Source organism: Adiantum capillus-veneris, chromosome 28, assembly GCF_014529385.1.
Source record: "Adiantum capillus-veneris isolate H3 chromosome 28, ASM1452938v2, whole genome shotgun sequence".
NCBI classification, from domain to species: domain Eukaryota; kingdom Viridiplantae; phylum Streptophyta; class Polypodiopsida; order Polypodiales; family Pteridaceae; genus Adiantum; species Adiantum capillus-veneris.
The window spans coordinates 76930229-76953030 of NC_140958.1; the positions used below are offsets into that span (position 1 = coordinate 76930229).

At 43.8% G+C, this 22802-nt stretch overlaps 1 protein-coding gene across 1 annotated transcript in view; it reads left to right on the forward strand.

The window, feature by feature from the left end:
- Positions 1-22802, forward strand: part of LOC147420713 (FtsJ-like methyltransferase family protein) — a 75865-nt gene that overhangs the window by 51416 nt on the left and 1647 nt on the right. The window contains exons 2-9 of the mRNA XM_086505150.1: positions 8134-8181; positions 8272-8427; positions 8511-8557; positions 8660-8816; positions 8878-8939; positions 9042-9222; positions 9361-9450; positions 22526-22801. Of these exons, the coding sequence (XP_086361276.1) occupies positions 8134-8181; positions 8272-8427; positions 8511-8557; positions 8660-8816; positions 8878-8939; positions 9042-9222; positions 9361-9450; positions 22526-22801 (1017 nt within the window). The remainder of the gene's footprint in view (positions 1-8133; positions 8182-8271; positions 8428-8510; positions 8558-8659; positions 8817-8877; positions 8940-9041; positions 9223-9360; positions 9451-22525; position 22802) is intronic.

Genomic DNA, 22802 nt, shown 5'->3' on the forward strand with positions numbered 1-22802 from the left:
TGTCCAATTGATTTGACCCGCCTATTCTCTGAGAAGGTACTCTTCGAATTTCTGACCTTGCCTCATAGTTCCCCATATATGATGGCAAAGTTCTGAGTGATTCTGGTCTGCTATCTTCGGATGCAATTGAACCATTATCCCCTTGAAATGATTTAACGTCTAAATCCCATGGAGGCTTATTCAAGTTCAGCTCCGAGAAAGGCGTCGACTTGACTGTTTTTGTCTCATATTTTTCTTGAGCTTTTCGCATCGTTTCCCATAGCTCTTCAGGTCAATTTTCTTCCACAATAGGGAAATATGGTGGAAAATCTTTTAGTGATTCATCAGTGCTATTAGGCACGTCTTTTGCATCCTCAACATCCGGCAAGGATTTAATGTTTTCTATCTTTTCGAATATCCTTTGTTCGGTTTTGTGAGGTGTTTCATTATTTGGTGGTTTGATTACTCTATCTCCCGCTTCCATAGGTGGAGGCTCCAGTAAAGCTTGTGCAGTTTCAATCAGTTGTTTGCACATCTCTAGTCTCTGTTTTTCTATCTCTGGATATGGATATGTCATCCACCTTTTCTCTAGAGTCTGTCTGCTCTTCAATCTTGCTTCATATGCTTGCAAGATTGCATCTAAGAGTTCATTGATCTTATCTACCAATACCGACCCTCCTGAGCTTGCACTTCTTGGTCCCTCCGTTGATTTTAGAGAGTCGGACTCTCTTTGCTGTTTAAGTTGCTCTCGAGCTATCGTTAGCTCAGCTTCTACATCTTTTTGTTTTCGCTCACGTCTAGCTTTCATTTTCGCTCTTCGTTCTTTCCAAGGATTATCACGACTGATGCTAGACTTGTCAGTCTTGATTTCTTCTTGATTTTCATCGTTACTCTTGGGCTGATTGTCATTTTTCCTTGTTAGGGCTCTCGTCAAGATCTTAACAGGAATTGGAGTTTCGTTTTTTAACCCTCCACTGGAAGGCAGCGCTCCCAGCATATTCAAGGTAGTTTTTGCTCCTTTGCTCGGGTTTTTAGGGCAATCAGGGATCAAGTGAGTAATTCCACACTCCGTGCAATATGCGTTGACCCTAATGATTTCGTCATGAGGGCAGTCCCTCAACCAATGGTCTCCACCACACTTGTAGCATGGTCCTTTAGGTTGTTGAGGTGCTCCTGGAGCTCCTCTTTGTTGGTGTGCAATTCTTTGCCCGCTCATGCCTCCGTTGGCTATGAACAATAGTGTTCTTTCATCCAAGCTATATCGTCCTTCTTCCGTTGCCTGCGCAGCAGTTGGTGGTCCTGTATTTCCTATCATGCTCCATGGTTTTGGTGTAGAGGGTTCTTCCGGTGGATAATTGACAGAGTTCGCTGCATATCCATTGGGCTCGTCGTAGTATGCATGCATAGGTACCAAAGCCTTCTCAACCGACTCAATTATTGTGGGTGTGTATCTTATGCCGACCGGTCGTAATCCTGGTAGGGGTGGTTGTTGGCCCAACACTGGTTGTGGTCTTTCTACACCTACAGGTCCTGGTAGGTTGCCTGTTTGATATCTAGGCATCGGTGGGACTTGAGGGGATGTCGCCTGAGCTTGCGGAGCATATGGTCGTTCTCTCACATATCCCTTGTTATAATAACACTCCTCCGTTCCATGGTTTGTCCATTTTTGTTCAATCGCACACCATTTTGGTTGTTTAGCTTGTGGTTTGGAATACAAGTTAATCTTTTTAAGCACTTCCTCTACAAGCTGCTCTTGGCTTACCGCTACTTCTCCTTTCAGTGTTGTCTTAGCAGACTTGCTTCCGCTTTGTTGTGAGAAAGAATCATCGTCAAGATCCTTGAACTCACCCTCTTTGTAGACCGCACAATTGTCCACAAGGTATAGAGCTTCCTTGGTTAAATCATTCAACGTCGTGCTCCTTTTCATATGTAAGTCCTTTTGAAGATCTGCATTCCTTAGTTCTTGGATAAATATAAGCATAAGTCTGGACTGAGTTGGTAGTTCTTCTATGGGGCAGAACTTAACATATCTTTTTAATCGGAGGCTTGCTTTTCGCACAGACTCTTCATCTTTCTGTTTGAATTTATGGATTTGTGAGATTGTATTATGAGCTATTCCTCTTTGTGAGAATTCCGCGATAAACTCGTCAAACACTTCCTCTATCGACTCAAAGTCTCTTCGTTCCACCGAGTCAAACCATGTAGCAGCATCATCCTCTAATGTCAAACCGAATCCTGCAAATTGGGTAGGAAAGTCTTAACACCTCTTCAACTCTAATTACACGCACAAAGGCTGCTACATGATCTCTCGGATCCTTGCTTCCCGTATATTTCTTGTTTACCCATTTTTGCACTTGAGAAGGTCTAATTCTCCGATGGTCTACAAATCTCATCATGGTATCTCCCCGTCCTAGTCGATATACCTCCTCTAGTCTTCTGTAGTGGCCAGGTTTCTCTCCCAATGGTGCTCCTAATCCATAATTTCTAACAGTTCTCGCGAGAGATGGTTCATCTCTTCGAACTTGTTCTCGGGGTGTTCTTCCAGGCTCAGTTGACCCTTGAGTCTTTGGCTTACTCTCTCCTTGATACTGTGCATAGAGTGGTGGTTCTTGTAAATTCCTTAACCCTCGTGCGGTTTGATAACCCTCTCGGGTTCGGTCTTGTTCTAATGTAGCACTCTGTCGAAGCCATGCCTGCAATGATGGCTGAGTAGCTGGTTCATCCTGGTAGTTGGACGTCGGTTGTCGGGTAGAATGTGAGGTACTCTTCTGAAAAGGGATTTGTCGACTTGCTAGGGGTGTAGGTGGCTCTTGGTACTTCGTCGGGGCCATAGGTCGATGCTCTCGGAACTGTTGCCTTTTTAACCTCTTCTGGGAGAATACGTTTGTATTCTCGCCCGTATCTGTCAACAAAAACAATATCCTTCACCATAGCAGTTTCATAAGAAAATAAGTAAAGAACCTTGTCTTTGCTTAATTCGTTTGGGTATGGCTCCTTGCATCGAAAGTAAGAGACTATTCCCTCGCTTTTATGCTTGTAAATCCCTACATTCTCATTATAGGTGGGAACCCTGGTTGTTTTCTTATCATATATAAAAAGCGCTCCAGGTCGATCAATGTTAGGAGGCGGTTCTTGGGTGTCTGAAACCATTTTCCCCATATCTATTGTAATCCTCAGGGTTACTCATTATCAGATAGTGGTTCCCCTTTTCGTCTCGGAATCTGTCACCATCATCATAGACTCGAATTATCTCTAGTCTCTGAGTCGGTCTTTCTTCAATATAAATACACTTGCGTCCTCGATAGTCAGAATAAACTAAGGCTCCCCTCGAGTTAGTTCCTTCCAAGAAGATTATAGTGAACTTGGTTTCGTTTAAGGGATGTAGGGAGGTGCTCCCCCCTGGCATTGGTCCTTCACCGTTGAAACCTCCTGGCTGTTGACTCCCCATCATGAAGAAGGACTTTTCCGACGAAGTGTCAGTATCACTACCCTCTTCAATGATTGGTGCTAATGGGTCTAGTCTCGTCTGAGTTACACTCTCTTCGGTGGACGTGGTGCTTACTTGACTTTTGACACTTTTAGCTCCCGACTTAACAAAGGCTCCTGACCTTAAATACATAAGAATGAAAGTTGGGTTGCAAACTTAAAGCTTACCTGGACTCCTTCTTCTTGTGTGGCTTTGTGATGATCTCCTTCTGGGATCTACACAAGGATGGTTAGTCTGTTCACAAGGGTTTTTCCTGAATTACCAAAATATCTTTCAAGTATATACAACAACCCCTTAGTCAGTCATCTGGTGGTCCAATTTCAAATATGAAATGATGGCTGGGATCTATATAAAGAGTATGTCCTAGCAGTATAGTCACAAATTGCAAAAAGTGTCTGAATCACTACTTTCTTAGTCTATCGCGATAGACTGACAATTTGCTCAGCACATTCAATTCAAAATTGTGACTTTACCCTTGAGTTCCAATTACCCTCTATAGCCTATCCCTCAAGTTTTATGAAGCTTGGACACTTGGGTTGGGTTTTGGTCCCATTTTAGTATTTCAGTCAGAGCTTGATTCTCTATCTGACCCTCAGATTGACCTTCAGTGATCTAAATGCCTTGAATTTTGGTGTGTCTGCTATATAGGACCTGATAAAGCTCTTCCTAGGGGAAATTTGAAAGAAAAGTTCCCCAGTAGCAGTTTCCTTGGTCTATCGTGATAGACTTGGCACTTTCTCCAATTTTAGCATTTTTCTCAAGTTTTCTCCACAGTTGGTTCAGCCTCCCCTTGTGTAGTGCATTGACCAATTTTGGCACTGTTTGGACATTTGGTCAAAGACTTCTTGCCCTTGTCTCTGAATTCAGACTCTAAACACCAGTTTTGAAGTTTTGTGGTCAAGATGGTGTTCAAATTCACTCAATTTTTGTGAGTACCCTTGTATTGATGTGTTAAACCTGTGGTATAAAGGTTTTTTCCTTGTTGCTAGTCAATCACCACCTTCATCAGTCTATCGCGATAGACCAGGCAGAGAGCAATGGGGATTTAATTTTTTGTCTGTTTTTGCATAGTCTTGTTCCCTGTGCCCATATAAGTCTATCCCCCAAGTTTTATGAAGTTTGGATTTATCTTGACCTTAAACTCAAGCACTTCACAAATTTCACTTTTCTCTGACAATTCATAACTCCATTGCTCTTGAAGTGATGCAAATTTGATGACACTTCATCTTAAACTTGTGAACATCAGTCGTACCTCATGACACAGTCAGTTTACCCTAGGCTAATGGTTATATCTCTTCTTGGTCTCTTTAGGTTTACTTAGTGTTTCCTTATGACAATCACCTATTTCTTTTTTGTTGGTTTTGGTCGCAATTTTTATGTTTTCTCGAGTGTTTGATCATAAATTTCAATGTCGACTCTTTTCACCCCCTTCAAGGGTATATGGGGTGGGTTTTGCTTTCAAGGCAAGCAAACAGCCTTATTGTTTCTTCTTTTTGTTTGTTTTTTGCGTTTTTACAGCGTTTTTCTACTGTATTTCTTCACAAGTATAGCAAGCATTCAAAACCAAAAACCATAACTCCACATTCTCCTACTTAACTAAATCTAACTAGTCGCAGACCCTCGGCAAGACACAGGCTTCCTGGCTATCCACTAGACCTCAAGATACTCTATCCTGGATCTTGTTCTAAAAGTTTAAGCTGTCTCTAGTCAAAACTAAAGTAAGCTAACCATCACACGAGTGACGTAGATCTACCTACTTAAGGTTTTGTGTCCCCGACAGCGGCGCCAATGTTTTAGGGCAAAACTACTCCCCTGTTCATACTCACGAGCACGACACAGACAACATACTTATCATCCGATGACACGACTAACCCGTAGGTGCACGTAGGTAATCTCGTTAGCTTGTCAGGCTGAGACCAATCTACACATACGCTCTTTTATGATGCATCAATCATTAACCCTGGTAGAATGCAACCCACTCTATCCCTAAACGCTCACAACACCGTTTACACTTCCAATGAACTCGGAATCGCATCAAACTTACTAGGCACCATCCTCTCACTAGGATATACTTACCTATAAGTCTAATCTCACCAGATTTGAACCCTAGTTATCTCGAATATAGTCGCGATAGACTAACAGGTCATAATCCAAAAGTGGGCGAAACTTAAGTTTATGAGTATCTATGTGTAGCTAATCTCTTTCTCATTCCATAAAGCACTTGATTATTGAAAACAGACACTGTTTGTGCTACTTACAAGCAAAACAAGCTCGAGGAAGGATCGATCGTGATCAGCTCGAAAAGGTGAATGCGTGGCGTGGGCGCGTAGCTCTCGGAGAGACTACCGCGATGGTGTGGTCACGTCGTGAATCCGGTGAGGGAGAAGCGCGTAGCGAAGAGGATAAGACACTCACTCTCTCTCTCTCTCTCTCTCTCTCTCTCTCTCTCTCTCTCGTACGACACAGAATTAATATTCAAATGTTATTCAAAAATGGTTCTAAGGTGACTTTTATACTTTAGTCACCTTAGCTCAAAAATGTACATGGGGTTCTCTTACTCCTTATTACAAAGTGGGAACAAATCTGAGTCTTGACTAACTGATTAATCTTTACATAACCCAGACGAATGGATCAAAATGATAAGACGTCTTTGACATAAAATGGGAATTTGATATGCTTTACAAGATGGGCTCATTACAACAGTTGGACCAATGGGGCTCCAACAGGCTGGAAACGCTTGTCTGTTGGCTTGCAAATGCCGGGCTGCAGGTGCCTCTGTTGGTACCTCTTCTCCTGCTACTGGCGATGCTTAAGGGCTGAATCTGGAAAACGCTAGCTGCTGCTGATTCGGGGAGAACGTGGGAACCGTGAGGCTATGACTGAAAAACGCTGATGCAACAAGTGCAAAAACGCTGGACTGTTGTGGTACTATGAGAGGCTCTGACTCTCTACTCCTCTGGGTCTTCTATTGAAAGCGTTGGTCTCTTATATAGCCTCCCCACATCTGGGTCAAGCAGTCTCGATTGAAGCCCCACGATCTCATAAAAAATGGGCTGAAAATAATTTATTAACTAATGCTATACTAGGGGTGGTTCCCACGCAAGAGGTGCATGCATACTGAACTGGCCTCCTTGCTCCTTGGTGATGGAGTGCAAAAGCACAAACACAATGGGAAAGAAGGGTAAATCTTATGCACAACCTATAACTGTGGCTTTTAGCACGGAGCAACCTCCGTATGCCAACTTGTTGGGAGCACTTGCAATTCAATCGTGGCAAAGTCTGCTTGCAATAGCGTTGGCTCAGCATGCTGATAGTGGGGGCGCCCTGCCGCTTTTATAGGCCCTGGAAGGTGGCAGGAATAGCAGAGGGGACAATTGCTTTTTCTGGCAGCAATAGCAGGTGGAGGTCTCGGCTGAAACAGGGAGAGTAGAGAGAAAACCCTGACGGAAGTTTTAGAGAGAGGAGAGATCGTTTTCTGTTGGTACGCTGTTTTTAGCCAGCAAGGGGGCACCCTCTTTTAATTTGCTTTATTTTTATAAGTGGGTTGCACACTTATTAAGTGGGGAGTGTGTCGCTTATTAAAATAAGTGTGAACGTGTTGAAAAAAGTTAGTAAAAACTTGTGAGTTGAAAACTAATGCTACACAAGACTCCCCAAGCGTCCTTGGATGCAACCTCATGCATAGATGCAATGCAGACATAGATTTCCTCGTGAGAGCATCTGCTTTCTCGAAGCACTAAACATTGCTTTTAACCGAAGCTTCTCAGAACCCACCTTTATTCATGTGCTTGCATCTTTACGTGTAATTGTTACCCAGCTTGGATTTCTTCCTGAGAACAAGAGAATATTCCCTATCTGACGCTCCGGTCACCCATCTTGTGACGTATCCAGAATATTTGTTCCACCAAACTTATGAAACAACTCCTTCACAATGCTTATTTTCACGGATCATATGGCACATCAGAGATGTTTGTTCTTGATGGCTTTTATCTATTCTTGTAGATCTACAGTTCTTAACTTAATAGTTGAAGTGCACATATTTAAATATTCTAATTTCATTAAATATAAATTACTCAAAAAAGAAAAAAGAAAATTATAACCGGCCTGTACATAGTAGAGGGCGGTACAACTTCCGAGAGCTGTTAATTATAGACAAAGCACTGAGAAAGGAAGAGAACAAAGATGCGACCAAGGCACATACGATGATGAACACCCTGTAGGCCCCAAAGACTTGCGGCCCTTTCGGTATTTCTTTATTCAATAAAAAAGAGACGATCCGAACACTTAGACCAAGCTCTCCAAACCTGTCAAGGACTGAAATTGCAGGTTTCTGACAGGCATAATGGTACCGAAGGTCAAAAGTGTAAGTCTAGGACAAGTTCCCTTGATTTTTAGAAGCTTTTGGTGAGCTGTAGGTCAATCCCAGCATGCTGCTTCTGTTTTGGTTGCTGTCAGGTGCCCAAACCCCTGTATAACCGATCCATGACAATTATTTGTTTGTGCTCATAAATCTATATTTATTACGGGATGGTAGAGCGTTTTGATTTAGTGATAAATCGTGCAAATATGAGACCGTCCAGTGATGAGTGCAAGGCTCTAGGTTGTTGAGGATGAAAATATCACTTGAAATGGGTGGCATCTGACTTTTTCAAAATTTCCGTCAACAGGTCTTTCGTTCTCAAGACTACAATTCTTTGCTCTATGCTTTCAAGCAGGTATGTTTCTCCAAAGTTGCTGGTTGTTTTTCTTGTGGATGAATTGTCTACCATATGAGTAGTTACTGTTACTGTGTTCTTTTTCGGCAGCTCTTTGAAAAAGTTGAGGTAACAAAACCTGTTGCCAGTCGTGCAACTTCAGCTGAAATATATGTGATCTGCTTGCGATATCGCGCTCCTGCGAAAATTGATCCTCGTCTTTTGGATGTAAAACATCTGTTTCAAGATATTGTGGAGCCACCCCAGGCAAGCACAGACATTTTGGTTTTTATTGTCGTCTATTATCAAGCTGTAGAGACCTGTTCATAGGTGCCTTCTTTTCATTTCAGATCGTTGACGTGCTACGGGGTTCCAAGCAGAAACGACATCGCGAAGGGTTTGCTTCTGTTTGTCTGTTTCTCTTGCATTTCATAGGCAAATTTTCTTTTGTTGTTCCTGCTCTTCTGTTTGGTTTTAAGTTGCAAGTTATTGTTTGCAGGTATGAGGAAGGAAACACCACACTCCGAAAAGAGTGCTCCGCGTCCAGTTTTATATGGGCAGAAAAGCCCTTGGAGTTACTGGGATCGATTACTTCAGTTACTTTCAATGATCCAGCTTGTGCTCTCATCAGGGATCATCCTTTGACAACAGATGAGGTGTGCTGCTATTTTAGTGTGCTGCAGGTTTGATAGTTTTACAATTTGATTTCCTACACAGGTGAAGTTGCTGTGTGAAGATCTCCGAGTGTTGGGCAAGCAGGAGTTTAAGCAGCTTCTCAAGTAGGTGTCAGGAAGCCTCTGGAACTGGAATAATTTTGGAACACAAACCTCGAGTTCAGCAAAATTTCTATTGTCACCTGTTTTCGTTTTGGTCAAATTAAGGTGGAGGTTGAATGTTCGAAAAGCACTAGCAGAAGTGGAGCGTGTACCAGCAACCGAAGTCCATACAAAGGACACGTCAGTGAATGATGAAGATATCTTAAATGAGATGGAAGATCTGAAGACACTCATGCAGGCGAAGACAAAGAAGGAGAAGAAAAGGCTTGCAAAACGCAGGGAAAAGGTTCGGGTCCTCTAGAATCATTTGGCCATTAGTGTTTGCAAGTCTGCTCCCAGAATCGCTGTTGTTTTTTATACATCAGATTCATCTCGATTGTTTGTTGCTCCTCTCACTCTCATTGGTGTACTTTGTGGATAACAGGCTAAAGCTCGAGCAGCAACAGGCATGAAAATTGATGTCATGGAGGATGGTTATGCTGATGGTGGATTGTTTAATTTAGCATCTATCAAGGTAGTAATTGATTTGCACCCTATTACTGCATAAACTATTTGGACACCCATGTGCCTGACGCCATTTTGTGAGATCCTGAGGAGCCTTACCTCTTTGTCGTTAACCATATAGCTACAAATCATTAAAAGCCAAAGATAATATACCCAAGAAATATTAATTTCCACAGATCACAGCACAAATTGTGGCTTAACATTATGATTGTTGTCACGATTTGTAAGACACACATTTCATCTAACACCATATCTATTTTTTTTTTTCTGAGATTACGTCCTCTTATTTGCGATGCAGGATTCCCTAGATTAGAGGACTTAGTTTGCCCTTTCCGGATGGTGAGGGTGCTTGTTTGCTTGATCGGGAGTATGCAGTTGATACCATGCTTTTTCCTGACCAGTCTTAGATTCTTGTGCGCCAGGCTTTGGACAGATTTTGTGCGGTTAGCGGTTCTCTCATCAATTGGAGCAAGTCATGGGATTGCCATTGGGGTCATAGCTGCACGAAATGCCGTTTCGGACCGATCCGAAACGGCAAAACCTTTCCTGCCGTTTCTTCTTTTTAGAAACGCGTTGCGGGCCATTTAATTTTTGGGGGTCTTTTTTAAGGCGATGCTGCCTGCTCCTTTCAGTTTCTGTTGTGCAGTACATTTTGCATACCTTCCACAATCCACTGCATACTCCCCACAACACCCCCCCCCCCCCAACCCCAACCCCCTCCCAACCACCACCACCATACACACAGGGTTTTTCCAATTCAAGCTGAAATTCTGAGATTCAGAGGCAGGGCAGCGGGCTGTGGCCAAATTTCAGAAGTTCAAGGGCCAGGGCTTGGGAAATTTGCAGATAGTTGCCATCATCATGCCCAAGGACAATGCATGGAGCCATGTGTCCGTGCTTCATGTGTAAGGAGGTAGTGGTGGCTCCAAGCGTTGGAAATGTAACTATTGTGCCTTAGTAAGTGGAGGCTATATCTAACATCTCCATATAATACAGGCTATATGTAACATCTCCATATAATATACTATCTAGTCTATCTATATAGTTATTCATATTCCCGTTTTGAGTTTCCCCGTTTGAAACTCCATTTCTCCCGTTTCCCAGTCGTTTTCGTTTCCTGTTTCTGAAACAGCTGGCAACTATCCTTGGGGTGCAGCGTGCATGCTAGTGGGGGCAAGCACATGGTTTTTCTTGGCTTGCACCAGGGTAGACGTATCAATATTTTTGATTTCACATTGGGATTGGTGTTCCACCTTAGCAGTAGTTTCCGTCAGTCTTGCAATCTATTGGTCAGAACCTCTGTCATTGGTCTTTGTCATTGGCAGGTCATGCTCTGGTGGCAAATGAGGTGCTTTTGGCTACAACTTGGTTCACAGCTTTGTGTTGGATAGTGCATTCATAGAGCTTGCATAGACTCTCTCGTCTCTTTAGTTATTTGCTTGTTAGATGTTCAAGATGGGACTATAGATACCCAAGCTAGAGTTGCATGCATTTTGTTGAAATCTAAGGGTAGCTTGGGGATTATTGATCCAGAGATGTAGAGTTATGCTTTACTTGCTAAGCTCATTGTTCGCTTTTGTTCCCAAGTATGAGCCTTGGAAAGTCTTTTTGCATCTTGCAGAGGCCTGCTTGGTTAGAAATGATGCATTAGATGTAGGCTGTTGGCGTCGCTCAATCATATATATATTTACAGATGCCCCAATGTCCTTTTCTCAGTACTCACCATTCATTTGTTGTTTATGGAGGATTTGGGTGAAGATGAGGAAAGGCCTACTTTGATAGCTAGCTACCTAGCTACCTTGGAGCTTAGAGAAGTTTGATCATCAATTGTTGATATGGAATGCCTCGATTCGGGACCCTAAGGGGACACCAATTGGGGGAGCGAACTCACATTGATTGGAGTGGCTGGGATATGGAACTTGCAACATTTCGTGCTGAGTGGTCATAATGTTGTTGTTTAGGTGCACGATATATTGCTAATGAGTTTGTTCTACTCGGAGGGATACATACTCGGATGGGAGAGATTGATGATGCACTTCCCCCTTCTTGGTGCGAGGTGATGCAGGGCACTTACCCATGATGGACAATGGGGTATGTCTGATGCTAGTCGTACTCTCCACGGTGCTTGACTTGGTTGCATACTGTTTACAATGGAGTTATAGAGGGTGCTCATGCCAGACTTGAGTTTGTTTCCATTTGTCTGAGGATTCCTGCTCCTTGGCTGGGTGGTATCCCATTCGTATGGTAGGCTCATCTAGAAAATGTCGAGGAGTGGAGCGAGTGTTCTCACTAGATGATGTCCACTCATGGCGGTTATGAATTTGGGAGAGCAGACTTCTTTCACAGTTATTATGGGACCATGGGGAGTGGTGCTGGCCATCAGTTGCGGATCAGTATCAGACAATATCCTTCTTTGAGTATTCTGCCAGCATTGGTCTTTATATTCTATTGCAGCAGTAGAGTGTGGAGTCTTGGCCTACACTATTGGAGTCTTGCCTGGATGCTGGTGTCACAAACTGCTGACGTGTCGACCCACTGAAGAACGGAGCTACCGGCCGAGGGGCCTATACCCTAGAAGAAGCAGAAGTAGCAGCAGATTTTTGCAATTCACGCTGTCTGCTGACGTGGCAGATTGTACCGGTTTCCGGATTTTCGCATGTTGATGTGACAACCTGTACGGATTTTCGTTGCTGACGTGGCAGTTGTACGGATTTCCGTAAATCACGCTGGCAATTTTTGAGCATTGCTTTTGGCCCAGATGCTTTTGAGTTTGAAGGATTTTCATGTAAACTGCTTTTGGGGCCTAGGGCCTTGAAATATGAGGCCATGGGCTCATTCTTTGGCATGCTTCATGGAGAAGGTGCAGAGTCTGGATTACTGGCTTGTATTGTGTTGATGCAATATAAAGAAATACCGAAAGGGGCGCCAAGGTTTGGGGCCAATACTCTTTGGGGTGGAATTCCGCCACTCCGTGTTGCGTGTCGTCTCTCTCTCTCTCTCTCTCTCTCTCTCTCTCTCAATTCAATTGTTATTGTTCAGTCTGTTCTTTTCTATTGGCACGTGGTGCCCATCTTGTGATATGTTGGGTTAAAGGCCTAAATAACCCCGTTTTGTACATTTTTATACAATGTGAACCTAAACACATTTTTTTAAAGTCACTTATAATAAAAGTGGGAAAACCCAAAACTCACTTATTGAGTTTTTCCCAAAAACGTGAGCTCTCTCTCTCTCCCTGCTTCGATCCCTAGTGCTTCTTCTTTGCTGCACTCCGCCTCCTTCTTGCCTCAATCCTGCACTACATCGCGACGCGCACCTACCGGTACTCTCTGCTTCGCGCTTTCAACTGGTATCAGAGCCCTAGGGTTTCACAAGGACCTGCGCAGGTGGCTAGACAGCAAGCAAAAGGTGTTTTCTTGCGACAATCTCCACTTCTATCGCGAACCCCCTTGCTTCCGGGGTCACCGGGGATATCTAGAGTGCCAAAGCAGCCCAAAACAGACAGTTTTTAGGTCAAAAACAGGTTATTACAGCAAAGTACAGGTTCTCTCATGTTGTATTAAGTTGTGGGAACACTTGTACTTGGTCCCTACTACCCTAAATCAACCAAATTTGCTGAAAAATAGGTTTTAAAACAGGTTTTTACAGCAAATTACAGATTTACGTAGGTTTATGCAAATGTACATTTGATGTATTTGGATTGGGGAAAGTATTAAATGCTGTAATTCTCGAGCATTAAGCAAGTTTTGGATGCAAAATGCTCTTTTCGAGTCAATTTTCTGCACTTTTATGCTAAAATTTGGGGCTTTTGTCCATACATACTCCCAAAGGCTGTGTTTTTGCATTATGTACACTCTTTGAGGTTAAAAACAACAACATTTGTTATTTTGGACAAAAAATTGCTTGCTGAATTTTCTGCACAAAAAATTTAGAAATTGCTATTCTTGCCTAAACTTGCATATTTTTGGCTCAAATTGCTTCTGTGACACTTTGGAGCTGTTGTGCACATTGCAGTGAGGTTATATTCTGTTTTTTTGGTGCATTTTGCCCAAAAATTTCAGCATTTAAGCCCTCTTGTTTGTGCAACTATGACATTGACTTCCTCTGACATTAAGAATCTCTTCGAGATCAAGCGGTTTGAGGGAACAAGTTTCGATGTTTGGAAGGATAGGATTCAAGGAATCCTGTTTCTTAAAGATTGTGACAGGGCACTTGAAGTAGAGAAGCCAGAAGATATGTCAGATGCAACATGGCTTACATTGAACAAGAAGGCCATTACCTACATTAAAATGGCCTTCTCTGATGAGATTTTGGTAGATCTCAAGGGTCTTGTCAATGCGTTTGAGTTGTGGGAGAAATTGAAGGCAACGAATGAGAATACGACCCCAGGTGCATTTAATGCGGAAACTTGTTGGTATGCAATTAGATGAGTCCAAGAGCGTCGCAGAGCATTTGTCATTGTTTACAGGCACTCTATCTTAGTTACAGGACTCAGGTTTGCCCCCTTTTGATGATAAGCTCAAAGCTATCTTCTTGCTATTGACTCTACCTGATTCTTGGGAAACATTGGTGGTCTCACTGTCAAATAATCCAAACTTGACTTTTGATGGAGTTAGGGGTTCAATATTGAATGAAGAAATCAAGAGGAAAGCAAGTGGAGAAGGAGTGGCTCAGCCAACATGGTTAGAGGCAGGACAGAGAAGAAGAATGCCTATGCACAAAGAAGTAAGAGTAAGAGTAGAGAAAGGGGAAATGCCAGCAAAGGCAAGGGTGATGTGACATGCTATCAATGTGGTAGGAAAGGTCACAAGAAATCCGACTACAGGTACTATAAGGCAGAATTGGAAAGGAAGAAGAACGGTGGAGACAAAAAGAAAGAGAAGAAGAGATCAAGACAGATGCACAGGACAATCCAAAGGACAAAGAGAAGGCCAATGTGGTCTCTGGTGTTGTTATTGAGGAGCTGTCAAATGTTGAAGACATCTTATGTGCCACTTTGTCAGCTGATGATGCTCATAAGTCTGATGCCTCTCTCAATGTTCATACACAGGATATGCAGATCACCAAGAGTGATCTAATTGATGCTTTATTGACTGTGAATGATGCATTATCCCAGACTTAGATAGCTGATTCCGGTGCTTCATTTCATGTGACTCCTATCAAGGAGTGCTTTTCTACTTTTGTTTTAGGCAGCCATGGCCATGTTTACCTTGGAAACAATCATGCATGTTCCATTGAGCACTGTGCATCTTTCTATAGATGACACAAATGAGCTTGTCTTGCATGATGTTAGATATGTGCAAGGAATCAAGAAGGGTTTGCTTTCTGTTGCTCAGATGGATATGCATGGTTACAACATTTTGTTTGAGAGAGGATCATAGAAGATTGTAAAAGGTACAAAGAAAGGGACACTTTAATGCTTGCATGGAAAGGTCTTGTTGGGCAAATTTATTGCTTTGGCTTAAATTAACTCACATATGGAGTTGTGGCATAAGAGGCTTGGCCATATAAGCCAAGCCTTCTGTTGCTCAGATGGATTGCTTTCTGTTGCTAAGATGGATATGCATGGTTACAACATTTTGTTTGAGAGAGGATCATAGAAGATTGTAAAAGGTACAAAGAAAGGGACACTTTAATGCTTGCATGGAAAGGTCTTGTTGGGCAAATTTATTGCTTTGGCTTAAATTAACTCACATATGGAGTTGTGGCATAAGAGGCTTGGCCATATAAGCCAAAAAGGCCTTACTAAGCTTTGTAATTTGAACAAGCTTGATTAAGCTTGATTTTTGTAATGAATGTCAATATGGCAAGCAAGTGAAAAGTTCTTATTACTCTCGTGTCTCTCGCAAATCCAATGTGCTTGATCTTGTACATTCTGATGTTTGTAGCATGCCCACTAAATCTATGGGGGGTGCACATTATTTTGTCTCTTTCGTTGATGATCATTCTCGAAAAATCTACGTTCATTTGCTCAATTCTAAGGATGAAGCCTTTGCTGTGTTTAAGAAATTTCATGCATTTGTGATCACCTAGACAGGTAAAAAGCTGAAATGCTTGCGTACGGATAATGGGGGTGAGTTCACAAGTGGTGAATTTAACAAATTTTGTGAAAATTTGGGCATTAAGAGGGAGCTTACTGTTCCATACAACCTTTCTTCTAATGGTGTGGCTGAAAGATACAATAGGACTTTACGTGAGAGGGTGAGATGCATACTATCCGCAGCTAATCTCCCTCATTGATTTTGGGGAGAAGCTCTAAAAACTGCAGTGCATATATGTAATCGATCCCCTCACATGTCTTTGAAAGGTGACATCCCTGAAGAGGTTTGGTCTGGTAAACCTGCTTCATATGATCCCTGAAGAGGTTTGGTATGGTAAACCTGCTTCATACGATCACTTATGCGTCTTTGGTTGCGAAGCGTTTGTGCATGTAAGACCTGAGTTGAGGAGTAAGCTGGATGCAAAGTCTATTAAAGGCCTCTTCATGGGATACGGTGAAGAAGCTGAAATGGGCTACAGAATTTGGTTACGTCAGCTAAAAAAGGTTGTACGCAGCCGGGATGTTGTTTTTAATGAGGCAAGGTTGCTTAAAAACAATTGTGCCTCTAATGGTGACCATAAGAAGGTCAAATTCCACCATGTACAACCACCTACTAGGCCTAATTTTGACCCTTGGGATGCACCATATATGGCTAAAAATGTTGATGAACCAGTGGTGTTTGAGCCAGATGATGTTGGACAACAAAATGAGGCTCCTAAAGGGCATGTGCAGCCACATAACAATGCTGAAAACAGGGCTGAAAATGATGTACAACAGCCCTTTGTTGATGTTATCATTGTTCCACTTGATGTAGACCCATTTCCAGATAATGTGGATCATTGGGTGAGGCGTTCTACTCGTCCAAGGTGGAATGTGAGTAGATATGATCCCTCTTTGCATATATTATGCTGACAAATGAAGGGGAGCCTCTCACTTATAAAGAGGCTAAGACATGTGAGTCAAGCAGTAATTGGGAGCTTGCAATGCAAGAGGAAATGAAATCCTTGTATGCAAATGATACTTGGGATCTTGTGTCATTGCCTAAAGTGAGAAAGACTCTTCCTAACAAATGGGTATACAAGATTAAGATTGTGGATAAAAAACCCAAGTACGAGGCAAGATTGTTGCAAAAGGATATGCACAGAAAGAAGGAATTGATTTTCAAGAAATCTTTTCTCCTGTTGTAAAGCTTACAACTTTACGTGTCCTTTTTGCTCTTGTTGCGGTGCTTGATTTGGAATTGAATCAAATGGATGTAAAGACAACGTTTTTGCATGGTGACATTGAAGAGGACATATACATGAAACAACCTGAAGGTTTTGTAGTTCCTAGACGCGAGGAACTTGTATGCAAACTGAAAAGGGATCTGTATGGTTTGAGACAATCATCACGACAGTGGTATAAGAAGTTTGACACTTTTATGCTGTCTCAGACTCTCAAGGCTTTAAACGTAGCCATGCAGATCATTGTTTGTATACGAAAAGGGATGAAGATGGTAGTCCCATTATACTTGCTCTCTATGTTGATGACATACTGCTTGCCGGAAAACATAAGACTAGTCTTGATGCTCTGAAACGTAAGCTAAATTCAGCATTTGCTATGAAGGATTTGGGTGATGCAGAGCATATTTTGGGCATGCGTATTAAAAGAGATAGAAAGTTGAAATTGCTGTTTTTATCTCAAGAAAGGTACATTGCAAAAGTACTTGACAGGTTTAATATGGCTGATGCTAAGCCTCTTGGAGTACCTTTACCTCCATACACTAAGCTTAGCAAAGGAGATTGCCCAAAGGATGAGGTGGCATTGAAAGCAATAAAGGGAATCCCATATGCATCAGCTTGTGGTTCTCTTATGTATGCTATGGTTGCCACTCGTCCAGACATTGCTTATGTAGTGGGAGTTGTTAGTCGATACATGTCGAATCTTGGCAAAGCGCATTGGGAAGCTGTCAAATACATTTTGAGATATTTGAAAGGTACACAATCAAAGTGTATTTGTTATGGAAAAAGTGACTTAAAGTTGCAGGGATTATGTGATGCAGACATGGCAGGTGACATGGCAGGTGACATGGATACCAAGAAATCTACCAGTGGATATGTATTTGCCATTGCTGGTGGTGCAGTCTCTTGGTGTTCAAGGTTGCAAAAAATTGTGGCGTTGAGTACTACTGAGGCTGAATATATTTCAGCCACAGAGGCTTCAAAGGAGGCCATTTGGTTGGGCAGACTTGCAAAAGAACTTGGCATGCCTGCTCATACACCCGTGTTGGGTTGTGATATCCAGAGTGTTGTCTATTTAGCCAAAAATGCCATGTTTCATGCGCATACCAAACACATAGATGTGCGGTACCACTTCATACGTCAGGTATTGGAGGATGGTCTAGTCACCTTGATTAAGATCCATACACAGGATAACCGTGCAGGTGTTCTCATCAAGAGTCTTGCTAAGGCTCAACATGAGCATTGCATACAGCTGGTGGGAGTTGGTTAACTTAAAGGAGTCATTTATGCCTTTAAGTGGGAGGTTGTTGGGTTAAAGGCCTAAATAACCTCGTTTTGTACATTTTTATACTTTGTCCAGGTTCACATTGAACCTGGACACATTTTTTAAAAGTCACTTATAATAAAAGTGGGAAAACCCAAAACTCACTTATTGAGTTTTCCCCAAAAACGTGAGCTCTCTATCTCTCTCTCCCTACTTCGATCCCTAGCGCTTCCTCTCTGCTGCACTCCGCCTCTTGCTTCTTGCCCCAATCCTTCACTACATCGCGACGCGCACCTACCGGTACCCTCTGCTTTGCGCTTTCAGTGATAGTGGTATCGGAGCATTAGGCGTGTGCTTTTTTGAAAGCATACCGGTCCTACAAAAGAGCAGACAGAGCAAAGCAACACTTCCAAAGTCTATTGGATTCTTATTTGGAGTAGCTTCGGCCCCCAACCGGGGGGGGGGGGGGGGGGGGGGTCTTGGGGGGTCCTTTTTTCTTTAAAAGCTATCAATATGGTTCAAGCGGAACGGGCAGGCATCAATATGGCTCAAGCCTCAGGCGCCATCAATATGGCACAAGCTTCATTGGGGGGGAAGGTGGGTATTCTTCCCATCCTCTCCTAGATAATCCAAACCCTCTCCCTCAAGCCTCAAGCTCTCAAGAGTCAAAAACACAGGTCCCCCCATGGCATATTTTAGGTTCATTGTTCCGGCCTCCGTTCCCATTCCGTTGTTCCGGGCTCCTCGTTCTTGTTCCATGTAACTATGGTGTATAGATCGTGTGAAAGCCAAAGTTAGTGGCCTTTAGTGAGGCTACTGACCGGTTTTATTAGTCCGTTTGTTCGATGGACCGTTGAGCTCGATCAATGTTTCCATACATTGAAGCGACTTGTTACTACTGCGTCTATGTTAGAGAGAGAGAGAGAGAGAGAGAGAGAGAGAGTGAAATGAAATGAAATGTTATATTAATGTCTTCAAAAGGCCATAGTGACCTATGAGACCAGAAAGTTACAAGGTGGTGGATCTGATACAAAGTCAGAGTAACAAAATAACATTACAACAGTACAAAACAAAGATATATACTATGGGATCCTAGATTGGTCGATGTGAACTAAGCAAAAAGCCAAGCAAAAATGGGCGGCTTGTTGGGATAGCTGAATCACAAGAGATCTAGCATCGGTTGTTGGGGAATCTCATCAATTTCCTTCATGGTTAGTAGTCTGACCGGGCGTCGTGCATGCCTGGCCAACGTGCTCCGAATCTTCTGACGTAGCCACTGTGGATGCTGTGTAGTCTTCCGCAGTCGTGGGCGCCTGGATTTCCCCAGTTCAATCGCTCGGTCGATCAGTGTGCCTCTGGTGTGAGACGAGGGGGAGCTCTGCCGTGGGAGTGGCTCGTGCGGCTGTCCCGTGTCTGCTGTGAAGAAGTCTATGATCCGTCTTTGAGACTGGCTAGCCTCGCCATTCATCAGGCTATCTTTGTGTCTGCGTAGCTCGAGCAAGAACAAACCCAGGCATCTCTGATCTTCGTATCCCATGACTCTTGAGAGTGGTCCAAAACCCTCTCTGAACAAGCAATGGAAGCGGCCTCGTATCTCGTAGTAGACGGGGCAGCGGCATGTATAATGCAGCTCTGTCTCAGGTTCCATGTCACACAAGGGGCATGTCTTGGCCTCTGCTGGTACTCCGCTGTATCTCCCTGTCTCAATCCGCAGCTGGTGAGAAGATGTGCGTAACTGGCCAATAGCACATCGTATCCCATGAGACAAGTGGGTATCCATGTATCTGGGTCTCGTCACATAACCATCTTCCGTAAGTTGGAGAAGGTGGTCTCTGTAGAAAGCCATCTTCGTGCCCAATTCTTGTGCTGGTTGTATCCATCGTGGTGTCTAGCTGGGTCAGGTCTTGGCGGGTGAGCTTGGTGATCTCTGACTGTGCAAGAGTGAGAGATGGTGCATCCAATGAGTATTGGAATGGTGGCAGCCTATCTATGCAGAGAGAGAGAGAGAGAGAGAGAGAGAGAGAGAGAGAGAGAGAGAGAGAGAGAGAGCCATTGGTCTTCACGTCATCTGTCGTTGGCTGGCCGTGCATTGGTCGCCAACCAGGTCATTCTGGCTACAGTATGGTATACGGCTTCTTGTTGGATGTTACATTCTGGTGTGATAGCTCAGCTCCGCCGCCTAGTGCGGAACTTTTTATGGAGTGGCACAGATGGGACTACTGATACTCGTGCTCGAGTTCGTTGGTCCACGATTATTCGTCCTAGGTCAGAGGGAGGCCTTGGTATTATTGATCGAGAGTTACAGAGCCGCGGCCTTCTTACCAAGCTTATTGTTCGGGGTCTTTTTCCCGGCCAAGAACCTTGGAAGATGCTTCTTCAGGCCGCTCTTTGCGCAGTGACTCCACGACTCGGCACTAGAGATGGTCATACTTGGCATACAGGGTATCGTTTTCTCTTTACGGATGTCCCCTTGTCCACCACCACCCTCTCACCCTTCATCCGATCGCTCCTTCAGGTTTGGGTTTCCATGCGACGGGCTATCATACGCTCACCTCCCTCATGTCGTGAGGAGATTGAGCGCCAGCCTCTCATTTGGAATGCTGCAGTTCTTGATTCTTCGGTTAATCCACCCCGTCAGCTTGGAGAGAGGACTCACATTGATTGGGCTGGGCTGCTTGGGACACTGGCCCTGTTGCCTCTATGCGGTTGTTTCATGAGACACGTATGCTGGATGCTGATTTTGTGGCAGAACATTATGACATTGGTCGCGGGGTGACAGACATACTGCTTGAGATTGATTCCGCCGTTCCTTCACAGTGGGATGCAGTCATGAGAGGCACGGTTCAGATGCCTCTCTTATTAGTTCGTTTAGACACCATGCTGTTCACAGTTGATACTGACTAGTCTTAGGGGATTCATGCTAGATTGACATATGATGCCACCTCTCCGCACCTTGTCCTCCTCGGCGCTCGATGGGAGGCCATCAGAGTAGTTGGCTCCCGCGGGAAGCGTCGTTGTGTTGACCCCCGTTTCGCTTCCGTTGATGCTGCACTTTGGAGGCTTTGGGTGTGGGAGGGTCGTGCCCTATCTCAGCTTTATTGGGACCCAGGAGAGTGGCATTGGCCTCACTCTGACCCCACCGGTGCACCTGTATCCTTCTTTGAGTACACTGTCAGGATTGGACGGTTAGCATTGATGGGACAACAGCCAGAGCAGCCCACTCGTATGCGTTTCTGGTTACATTCAAGCCTCTCCCATGCCTATCTGCAGCAGTTTTGGTCCGCCATCTGGGATTTACATGCGGCTCGTCGTATTTCTTTTTTCATGTGGATGATTGCACATGCGGGACTTCCAGTTGGGACTTGGCTAGCTACTATGGGTCATGATCCGTTATGTACTCACTGTCCTTTGCGACTACTTGAGTCACCTGCACACTGTCTTTGGTCATGCTCAGCTTCCCATGTAGTGTGGCTTCAGTTTGCTTTCTACTTAGCAGAGTAGGTGTTCAGCATGGATTTCTTACTTGGGGTTCTGTCTCATGGTTGATGCCGATGCCCGGCCCCCATCTTTTCTACGAGGGCTCAGACACAGATCCAGCCTTTATGCTTACCTCGACTGGTTATCGGCGAGGGACTTTGGCTATGCTACCATAGATTGCTTGGCAGGGGGATTCTCAGACACGTGATGAAGTTTTTTCAGTCATCACTAGTACTACACTATGGAATGTTTGGAGAGCTCGTTGTCTCCACATTCTAAGTGCGGCTCCACAGCTCCTTCAGGATACCCTCACTGCCATTTGGCTGGACATCATTCACACCCTGATTTGGCAGTGGGATTCTTCCTCAGGTACATCTCGAGCAGCTGAGGCTCGCCGATTTGCCTTCCTTCGGCGTTGGGCCCGATCCCCACTCTTCTTCACACTAACAGGTGGCCAGATTACGTGGCATTATGCCCCTCCTCGGTGGTTTCTCCTCCACTCATCACACCGACCACCATGAGATTGTTCTAGTCGAGTTGTCACTATAGTGGCTCTCCTCCTCACATTCAGCTTGTACACCCCACGTGATAGGCTATTTTGGCATCCGCTGGGGATTATATTGTACTCAGTAATATACAGCCTTGACTTTTTCCAAAAAAAGAAAAAAGAAAAAGAGAGAAATGAAATGAAATGAAATGTTATATTAACGTCTTCAAAAGGCCAAAATGACCTATGAGACCAATCAGTTACAAAATAGTGAATCTAATACCATGTCTGGGTACAAAAGAACTAGAAGTGGAACAAAATACTACTACTACTACTACAATCTAAAACTACGTGGGTGTAGCAGCTGATACAATAGGTACCCGGTAAACTGGATGTAACAGTGTGTGAAACAAAGATGGAAGAAATGGTGAGGATCCATCCTCATCTGCACTCTGGATGTCGAGAGAGTATGGCTCGAATCTTCTGTTGTAGTCTCCGTCGATGCTGTGTAGAGAGAGAGAGAGAGAGAGAGAGAGAGAGAGAGAGAGAGAGAGAGAGAGAGAGAGAGAGAGAGAGAGAGAGGGCTAAATGAAATAACAGGGTAGAAAAAGTCTACAAGCAGTGGAATCAGCGGGTTCATCAGATGAAGACGTCTATGAGAATGATGAGGACAACGATGTTTCAAATGTGGCCTTACTGGATGAACCTCCTGCTGATGATTTCGACCTTGATTTGGATGTAGAGCGGCAGAAGTATGACACAGAGCTGGAAAATTATTTAGATCGTGCTTATGCACGCTACCGAAAATCGACAGATGGAAGTACGAAGCGCAGAAAAAGAGCAAAGCTGAGCAATTCGGACAAAGAGCTGTGGCAGG